The sequence below is a fragment of the Zea mays genome, chromosome 10 (assembly GCF_902167145.1).
Source record: "Zea mays cultivar B73 chromosome 10, Zm-B73-REFERENCE-NAM-5.0, whole genome shotgun sequence".
In the NCBI taxonomy this organism is placed as follows: Eukaryota; Viridiplantae; Streptophyta; class Magnoliopsida; order Poales; family Poaceae; genus Zea; species Zea mays.
Window position 1 is genome coordinate 44,601,522 of NC_050105.1, and position 10,451 is coordinate 44,611,972.

The following is a 10,451-nucleotide window of genomic DNA, read 5'->3' on the forward strand; positions in this document are numbered from 1 at the left end:
GCCGAGGAGTTTCACTGGGCTCAAGGAAGCTCCTAGTGGCGGTTGCTCGGTGGTTGGGAGGCTGTGCCGGTTGAACCACGGTGGTCGGTGCTCGGGTGGCAGTGCGGCGATGGCGCGCTCGACTGCTGTGAACTCCGACGAAGAAAGGCTGGCAGTGGTCGTGGAGGGAGAGGCCGAGGGCGCACTGATACTTATAGGTGCGAGCGTGCGTGACACTGTGTTTCTCTGGCTGCGGTGCGGGCATGAACACACATGCGGTTGGCGCGTGGCCAGGTGGACAGAGCCCGCTCGGCTTCTGTCAACCGGCGTTGAACACCTAGCACATGTTCGTCTGGCCACTCTCTCAGGCGTATTGTCGCTTGTCCAAGCCCGATCTCAGCAAAATCTCCATCTATGATTTGTTGCTTATACCCTAAGCTAGGGATATTGTTTGGGGGTCGTCGGGTTTCACTCACTAGCTGAGAAGATTTGGCACACTCAAGTGTGATTTGTCCAGCTGGATATTACCGAGGCAAAAGCCATGGTTTGGTCATGTCTTGCTTCGAGTTTTGATGCCACCTTCTAACATGAGTTATGCTAGCTAATTAGCCACGACTTTGTCCATTGGAACCTTTTGTTTTAGGGTTTGTAACCTAATGATCGTTGGTGGTTTAGTTAGAGGGCTGATTTTCAGAATGTGCAAGTTCTGATTTTTACCTACTTCCCTCCTCTTTTGTATCTTGTTTGAGGAAACTTTAGCCACATTTTCTTGCTGAGTTTTGTTGACTAATCTTGGTAGAGAATTGGTGTGTTATCTTCTTTTATGTCATTGGCCCAATGTCATGATAGTATGGTTCAATTGTTTTCTCATTTGATTTCTCTTGCTTAAGGTAGGAGCATCATTGGGGTTTTTGTCACTCCCTTCCCTTGATGACCCCGAGGTAATTAGGGCAATGTCTTAAGCTAACTTGGTATTTACTTCGGGCTTTCCTCTCCAATTGTGACATAATTTGCTATACTTTACCTACATGTGATAACAAGGTTGGTGAAAATGCCAAGCAGAAACCCTAGTAACACCTAGGGTGTTACACATAGAGGGGGGTGAATAGGTGGTACTACAAAAATACCACTAAAACACAAACTTGTTACAAACTTAGGAGTTAGCGCAAATCTAAACCAAGTTTGAGTCATGAAGAAGAGAGAAAAGTCCTCTTCATTTGATTGCTCTTTCAAGATGTAAATTAGATTTAGAGCAATATCACAAGTGAATATAGGGAACATAGAAAAAAAAATAAAATCGCAAGAAAGTAAATGAACAAGAGACACAAGCGATTTTTATCTTGTGGTTCAGCCAAGCCTGAAATGCTTGCCTACATCCATGTTGTGGTGTCCTAACAGACAAGGGTTGCACTCAACCCCTCTAAATTGATCCAAATATCGAACTTTAGTACCAGTGTCTTCCTTATATCAATATAATCCTCTCACCAGGAATGTCCATAAATTGGAGTCTCTTGCAGTCGTACATAAGATCAGAGTTACAACTTTAGCACAAGAGATGAGAGGGAGTACACACAACAGCAAAACACAACAATGTAGCACAAGATAGAAGATCACAAGAGCGCAAAGACACAAAGTCACAAGAACAACTCAAAAACAGTGCTTGGATCTCACTAAATTACTAGAATGTGTTGCAGTAGAGTGTAAGAGGGAGGTGTTGCTCTAGGAGTGCTTGGGTTGCTAAAGAGGTGCACTGTGGGGTCCTTTTGTAGCCCCAAAAGGCCCCATAGCCATTGCCCCTTCCTTGCAAAAACTTGCTAAAATCGGGCTGACTTTGGGCGCACCGGACCGGTCTAGTGCACTACCGGACCGGGTGTTGGAACTGGACCACCGACACATGGCATGTCCATCAGGCTACCCGCACACATGACACACCCACCTAGGCCATCAGGCCGTGACACACGCGCCCGCACGCATATTAGCATGTTTTAGGTCTCTTGGGCCAAAACTCCCCCTAAAAACCTAGCCCATTAGAGGTTTCTACCCTCAACCATAAAAACCATGTTTGCACACCCACAACTCGCAATGTGGGACTATTCCCAACAATGTCTTCCTCACACATTGTGAGCTAAGATCTATTCGAGAATGTATTGGGCCAACCTGAGTCAACCTGGCTTTGATACTAATTGTTGGAACTGGACCACCGACACATGGCGTGTCTATTAGGCCGCCCACACACACGACACGCCCAGCCAGACCGTCAGGTCGCGACACACGCGACCGCACGCATAGCAACAAATTTTAGGTCTGTTTGGCCAACACCTCCAAAAGCTAGCCTATTAAGGGTTTCTACCCTCAACCATATAAACATGCTTGCCCACCCACAACTGACAATGTGGGACTATTCCCAACACCAGGTCAATGTGCCCTGAGTCCAGAATCTGATTGGGCACCTTCCTTAGCTGGCGAGCACCGGACCGGTCTGGTGCACCTCCAGACTGGGTGCCATGTCAGCTAGTCGTTGGCCAGTGCGCGCCCATTGGAGAGTAGCCGTTGGAGGTCTGGTGCCCCACTAGACCGTGAAAAATGAAGGTCCGGTGAAATTTAGAGTAATATTCCCGATAGCTTGCTGTTCAATCGTAAATGCGATCTGGTGCACACCGCACGGTCTGGTGCGCTAGGCCGCTTAAATGACTAAGTCTAGTCCTCTGAGGACCCAGTTCGATTTCCCAGAACAGCCCAATTAAGGCTCCAACTTCTCCAAATCAATTTGGCTAATCATAGGGGCTTCCCTACAATTTAGACAAACACAATTAGAACATAATCCAACTGACTAAGTGAGGAGAACTCACCTTTAACTCGGTCTTTCACCTAGATTAGCAATATGGCTCAAACTAAGTCCTAAAAGTACTTTTCTCATAGAATTGAGTTAGAGTTCAAACAAAAGTGCTAGAAACATAGTATTAGGCATATGCAACTTATCCAAGCACTCAAACCGCATGCTTTTACCCTTTTACTCAAAGTTGCACTTTCTAGCCTCTAGTTCAACCTTTTAGGTCTTAGAACCTTCAATTTGCCTTTGTAGTGGACCTGTGCTCATACTCATACCAAACAAGATAGTCCATGATGTTATGTTGGTCACTTAATCACCAAAACAGGTAGAAATGGCTATCTAGCACATTTCCCTTTCACCCCTCTTAGGCGTCCGTGTCCTTTTCAGAAGATATGGCTATCTAGCACATTTCCCTTTCACCCCTCTTAGGCGTTCGTGTCCTTTTCAGAAGATATGGGTTTAATAGCGGAAAGAGGCATTGCTACACATTACATTAGATGAGGGGCGTGATTCTTGTATACATTGGAGCTATGTTCTTTAGAAATAAAAAGCTTCATATTTTGTTCTCTTATTTGACATGTCTATTTGTTTCATCATGGTAAGAAAATGGTCCTCAACTCTGGCTAATCTATATGTTGTGTGCAGGTCTAAGTAGTTTGTTTGATTTTGTGAGTTATCCAAAGTCGCACCGCAAAGATGAGTACTTTATTTTGTTTTTCCCACCTCATTATACATAATTTGTAAAAGTTATTTGCTTTTTTGTGCATTTTAGCTCTGCTAATATTGGAGTGTTTCTTTGCTTAAACCATGGAGATGTCATATGTCAATTGGACATGGCATTTCAAAGGTTAGTTGTACATGAAAAGTTTTTTACATTCATTTTTATTGTATTATACATACATGTCAATGCATCTTCAAACTAATCAAAATTTTCAATACCTATATGATCTATAGTCTGTCGTAGTTTATGCTTAAACTCCTTACTCATTTCACATTTCCACTGTTCTCCATCAGGTTTTGTTAGTAAATTTGGATGATACATTTTTATATTGTGATATGTATTATATCACAATCATTTAGCCCTAGAATATCAAGTGGAAGAAATGCCAAGGGAAAGTAATCTGCTTGAACAACATAGGCTTTGCTCTAAGGGTACTATACTTTACCTAATCTAATACTAATGCTCTTAAAGCCTTCAATACTTCTGCCTTAAATATTGTACCACAATAGGCTTGAGAAAAAAACTAATAGCATACCATCTTTCATAGATTGGCTGGCTCAATGCAATCCGCGAGTGGCAAGAGTTTGTTGGTAATATGCGTTCTAGGGAATTTGTTGATACCAATGTGAAATTCATAAACATGGATGACGGCAAGGTCCTTGGGGAATTTGACCATATCAAAAGGGGCCTCAAACTTGAGGATCAAGGTTCACTTATGCTCCCTCTTTTCAGTACCTTTTTTCCATTTTAGTTTTTCCTAATTAGCTTACATATTCTGACAATAGGGTTGTTTTACAGAGTTGCGGCGAATGAAAGATGATCCAAGCTATAACAAAAATATTTCTGGTGAGCTTAAGCAAATAGTTAAGGAACTTGGGACAAAAAATATTTTTGTTAAATCCTCCATCAGCTGTCACACTGCCTATTACTCAAAATTATTCAACCATGAAATCGCAAGTTCACAAGTTATGTTATTTCCAAAATATGCATGACAAATTTCACAAGCTCACAATGCTAATCAATTGTGAAAACAGGATGGCGGTAAAAAGATGTATGACAAAGCAAGGAGGAGTGAACAGTGTTGAGCTTTCACCATGACATATCTCAATATACCAATTTGATATTGAGCGCAGTTTGGAAGACAAGTATTCTTACATTCATCTTTTCCTAACTTTGAATTCATAGAAGACAAAAAAATATCTGGTCAGTCTCCGTTACCTACACTCCCTATGTGCGAACAATGTTGATTATTGTTTTCTTTTGGGTTGCATTCTACAGTCAAAATTTGATATTTCGATTTACTTGCTTAAAAGGAACATAATCTTCGGTCCCTATGTGCGAACATGGGTAAAAAGCACTTGGAAGGTTTGCACACCTACTCTTGTGTCAGCATAATTTTCTTTTTTCCTTTCCGTGTGTGCAGTCTGCATTTAATGAACATCAACATGTATAATGTGCTTTAATCTATGTGATACATTGTCAGAATTACACTTAGATTTCCTTTTTAGGTTTCTATAATTGTTTCGGTTGTTGGGATTCAGGAATATTCATTTACTTGCTGCCATCCTTTCATGTGCACATTATAAAACATAAATATTCACTTTATTTACACATGACTACTTTCTTTTGTATGCTAGATGTTTAAATGTCTGGAAGTAAAATTATCTATACTTATGGCTACTTTGGGAACTATATTTTCCCAAGTGATTCCTAATTTCCCAAGAGAAAATGAACTAATTTTTCTTGGAAAAATGAAAATCTATTAGTAAAATGAGGTTTCCAAACTAGCCCTTAAATGTTTATTGTTGTGCTTACAAGTTTCTATACCTCTAGTGCTAGTTTGGCAACTTTATTTTCCAAAGTATTTATATTCTCCCAAAAGAAAATGAAAATCTCTTAGGTCCCATTTGTTTCTTTTCATTTTGAGAAATTGAAATCTTACTAATGCAATAGGCTAATTTTTTAGAATGTGACATTCCACCACTTTCCAAAGTTATCATATAAGGCTATCACAAATTCACGAGGTGAGAGATGAAATTGATTCTATAGATTTACATGTTATGTTTCCGATGTACAACTTATAACACACTATTCTACTTACTTTGCTATAACATAAATGTAATATATAACTACATCTCTCATATGATTTAGAATAATATACAAATATATTACATATATAAATATATGAACTTAATTAGTTTTGTCTAAATTATAATTATTAAAATGGAATTCAATTCCAACTAAACAAACGGGGCATTAGAAAAATGGGTTGTCAAACTAGCCCTTAGTGTTTGATACGAGACCTGATTAGTTCTAGTTATTTGTTGAGTATGTCCTTGCTGATGGTACCTGTTGTGTATGCTACAGGTAATGAACTGCCCAAAAGGTGATTTTTTAAATGTACTTGACAAGGTCACTGCTCGTTGACAGTGTATTTCCACCGGTGCCACTATGTTATTGTCAGCTATAGTAACAATAATATCACCATTTCTATTTAATTAAAGACCTTTACAAATTATCGTCAATAACTTTACATAAACTATATCTTTCTTGTCATAATAACAGCATTATACATGGGATTTTGTCTCACGGCTGATGGCTGTATATGCCAACAGAGGGTTAAAAAAAAGAATTTAGCAATAATCAATCTTTTACTCACACCTGAAAATCTTCACCACCAATAGATATCGTTTAGATCTTCAGTTCTCACGTTATGCACATCACTGCCTGTTGAGACAGATAATTCAGAAGACGCAATCCAACAACCCAAAAGCCAATTACCTCATAGCCTGAAGCTAACAACAATTAAAATCCATCTACAAAAACAATAATAAAAATCCCGTATGATCAAAAATAATGAAAATCCTTCGTTGGCTCACGTATCGTGTGCATTATAGGAAAAACAGGTTTCAAACAAGCAGTCGTGCATTGATTTGGCATGCTACCGAATGTTTCTTAAGTAACATAATAATAACGATGAGGTAAAAAAAGGCCGCAAATTATTGTTTCACCTTTCGTTCATCTCAGAAGAGATGCTATATATTATTATTACAATGCCTGATTAAATAAAGAGCTAATAAAAACAGCAAAAACAAATTTTGCACTGACAGAACTGACCATGGCATTGCTTACACGTTAGGAGTTAATCAAAACTTTTCTAATCGCGACGGCCAAGCCCAAAATCAAGAGGCACCTAAACAGTGACATGGATGCAGCGGCCTTCATCAGAGGTCTAACAACGGTAGTAGCAGAGAAGGTGAGACCACGTACCTCAATGAAATGGTTCATCAGCACGTCAGCCTGCCACTGGTATTGGTAGCTCTGCTCCTTGGAAGACGAAGAACTGTTGCTGCTGCCTCCTCTGGTGGCCTTCTTCAGCAGCAGCTCAGACCTTGGTTCGAAGTTCGTCTGTCGCCGCGGCGTGACGCCGTCGAGCTTTGCGTGGATCTCGGCTAGTATCTGGGAATGTGCGTCTGCCATGGACAAGGTGGATTCTCTTAGCTTTGTGAGGTCGGTGTGGAGAGACAGCACGGTGGCCTTGATCTGCTCGATGTCGGCTTCCAGTGCGGCGTTGCTCTTGCACGATTTCTCGTCTTCCTCGGCGATGATCTCTGGCGAGGCCCGGCCTGCGGAGCGCACGCCACACTGCGCGGAGCAGCACGTCGCGCGCCGGGGGAGGCCGTGGGAGTGTGAGGCCGACCGGTACAGCCTGGGCGTTGGCGCCGTCTGATTGGGTCTCGTCGCCCACTCCTTCTCCCTGCTGATCACCTCGCCGATGTCCGAGACCGTCCTTGCTGGCCTCCGGTCGCCCACCCTCTTCTTGTCGGCGTCCGTGTCGACGACGACGTCGAGCTCCGAGCAGAGCTCCTCCAGGTGTGCCGCCGGGAGGGACGCGTTCCTCCTGGACGCCACGCCGCTCTTGGCCAGCTTCCTCAGCCAGGGGAGATCGACTGCCGGCGAAAGGGGATCGTCCCCGGTGGCGTGGACGGCGAGCAGCCTGCGGTTGAGCGAGCTGATCTCCATCTCCTGGTGGAAGACGACGGCCCTGAGGAAAGCCAGCGTGTCCTCATCATACTGGATCCGCTCCTTGGCCACCCGGTGGAACTGCTCCGCCTCCATACGCTCCGCCGCCTTCTCCGCCTGCAGACGCAGGATCATAGCCAGTGCCTCATCGGCTCCTGACGCCGCCGCCTGCCGCTCCTCCTCCAGCTCCGCCCGCAGCTCCTCCACGGCCTGCACCTGCTGCCTCAGGGCCTCCCGCAGGGCCGCCACCTCGCCTTCTTCCTCAACCCCGGCCATCGATTCGCATCCACGGCCACGGGACCTTCAGAGCGTCTAGTCTCTAGTAACTGATTTCAATCAAGCGATTAAGAGAGGAAAAAGGATTTGCACGGACACAGAAATGTCAAATTCAATACAACAGTGGCTGCACACCTCTGGGAAGAACCGAATCTTCAGAGAAACCAAAAATAAATAAATGATTTAGGCTCAAAGGATTATGACAAATCTTGCTTTTTGGCTGGGTTGTGTAACGTGGAGTTGGTGAGTCCACAAAGTACGGATTACCGTGTGTTTACCCAAATCCGAAAGAAGAAAAAAACGCGACCAGGCAGACAAGGCACCAACCTTTGAGAGAGATAGTGTTGCTGAAGCGGAACGGACGCCGGAAGCTCCGATTTTCCGACGAGGATGTTGAGTGATCTTCAAGCGTCAATAATTGGCAACTTTAGGAGCAAGGAAAGCTATACTTGTTGTATAAACAAATCATTTTGTTAACTGACATTGCGAAAGCGACAAGAAGAAAGCTCAAAGAGAGGCTTTTAATCCATTGCCTCCATACATAAGGTACCCATTCAATTTTGTTTAAATAATTTCCCTGATTTGTTAAATCACATTAGCCAGCACAATTATGTCCCAGTTCCTCCAGAATCTGTCAGCCTGGCCCTAAATAAATTATGAAGAATTTAAATTAAAATAAAAACTGAATCTTAGTCAACTCGGTAGCAACTGTGGGCCTCACATATATTTATCTGTTTCAATGGATTTAGACGGGGCCACTTTGTTTTTAAACGGCCGTCCCAGGTAAACCAAAGCCAAGGCCAAGGGTGGGATGGCCGGCGCGATGGGCCTAAGGATGGAGCCAGCGACACCGATAGACAGTCGGCAACTACCACGTGGCCCTATGTTTTTTTTTCAATTGGAATGCGACCGTGCGTCTCTTGTGTCAGATAAGTGTTTAGTTCGTATGGATAATCAGAATCTAGCTAGTAAATGTAGCAGATTTTTTACCTTAGATAATAGCTCTATTTGTTTGGGCATTTTTTAGCTTCTGACCACTAAAAGTTGTTGCAGACCGCCAAACACCCCATACGAAATCGCTTTGTAAAAACCGTCCAAAATCAACATGAACACAAAATCGGTCGAGTCGTCACGATAGTAGGAATATGTCGCTTTTTAGATCCTGAATTATTTAAACTACTTCATCTTCCTCCGCACGTAATCCCCACGATACTCAGATTCTCCACACAACTAGATTCTCTCAATAGCCAGATTCTCAGAAAAGCTGGTAAAAAAACCTGAGCCAAACAGGCCCAATGTGCTGCTAGAGACTATCCACAAAAATCAAGCTTGAGTTGGATTTTTTTGGATTACGTGTATGGTGCAGATTCTGATAATATGGTGTAACCAAACGCGGTCTAAGTAGGATTGCAGTATAAGTGGTTAGATAGGTCGGGCTAAAGGTATGTTTTGTTCGTGGCTATAAAATGGGTCAGCACGAAACACGACCATTTTTGCACGACAAGAACACGACACAACACGATTAGTATAGTGTCGGACCGGTCAGATGCCATCATGGGGCATACCTGGGCTTAGGAACAAGCCCATTGGACGACCCAAGCATGGCATGATTTATGATGGCCCATTTAGCTCGGTACCTAGCCCGGTTGACCCATTTACCCAGCACGATCCGACACGGCCTGTTTACAGCCCGTATACGGTAAGAACCCACACAACTCGCGAACCAACAAATATCCACGAGAAGACGAGAAACCGAGGAGGCCGCCCATGGCCCACGAGGCACCAGGCTGTAGACTGTAGTCACAGTCGTAGAGCAGTGCATAAATTCCGTGAGACCGTGGGTCAAAAAAACCTAACCCTAATTCCCAACTCCTAGTCCCAACTCGTCCTCGTCCCGAGCGGCTGGCGGCCGACGACCGTCTGCCCGTCCCTGGCGTGGCGTCCAGCACTCCTGCATTATTGTTCCTCTCCCAGGTCCTAGCTCAACGCCTCAGCTCCACACACCTCGTCGAATTCCCGACGTCTACCGCTCGTCCCCCATCGGCACCCGACGGTCTGGACATCCATTCCCCTAGTCCCCAACTCCCCACTTGCCAAAGAGCAGGCCAGCAGTTGTGCAATACCCTACCTGAGTGCCATCGTGCCACCTTCCAGTGAATCCGTCCATCCAAGGCTTCGAGCACTCAGTGGTCGGCGGTCGTCCTTGGGCCTAGACATCGAGCCATAAACAACGACGAGTGGAGTACCCAGGCCTCGGATCGGACTACAGCCAACATCGGCGCCTTGCGTGCTATGCCTGCGCCTTCGCCCTTCGACATGAACACCGACGATGATGAGCAGGGGTGGTGGGATATCTTCCGCCGCACGCAAACAGTCTGCTTGTGCTAGTGTTCAACGATCCGTGAAGCAACTCCACCGTTGTCGCCATCATCGTCTCCACACGGTACATCCACTGCCTTTAGATGAATAGTAGTTGCTTGGGTACTAGCTTTTTGACTTGGGATCAAATCTAGATTACCAATTGCTTTAGAACTGCTAGAGCAACAGATTAGATGAATAGCAATTGCTTTACAACAAATTATATGAACAACAACAAGTTAGTTGTTAATATTTCACTTATCT

General features: G+C 44.0%; 1 protein-coding gene across 6 annotated transcripts; it reads right to left on the reverse strand.

Annotated features, from left to right (window-relative positions):
- Positions 1-5,995: 5,995 nt before the first annotated feature.
- LOC100276947 (putative DUF593 domain containing family protein) lies at positions 5,996-8,335 on the reverse strand. Of its 6 annotated transcripts, none has more exons than XM_035962996.1 (3): positions 8,157-8,335; positions 6,801-7,879; positions 5,996-6,257 (listed from the first exon to the last, which is right to left on the reverse strand). In XM_035962996.1, the coding sequence occupies exons 2-3, from the start codon at positions 7,827-7,829 to the stop codon at positions 6,237-6,239; spliced, it is 1,050 nt and encodes a 349-aa protein (XP_035818889.1). In that variant the 5' UTR covers positions 7,830-7,879; positions 8,157-8,335; the 3' UTR covers positions 5,996-6,236. The 6 variants fall into 6 exon arrangements, with proteins under 6 accessions (XP_035818889.1, XP_008661748.1, XP_008661749.1 ...); XM_008663526.2 differs by lacking the exon at positions 8,157-8,335 and adding an exon at positions 7,965-8,150; XM_008663527.2 differs by lacking the exon at positions 8,157-8,335 and adding an exon at positions 7,965-8,150 and having other exon boundaries at positions 5,996-6,346.
- Positions 8,336-10,451: the final 2,116 nt, after the last annotated feature.

Bases quoted from the DNA above. Each gene is read 5' to 3' on its own strand.
- LOC100276947 (XM_008663525.4), bottom strand. From the start codon at position 7,829: ATGGCCGGGGTTGAGGAAGAAGGCGAGGTGGCGGCCCTGCGGGAGGCC.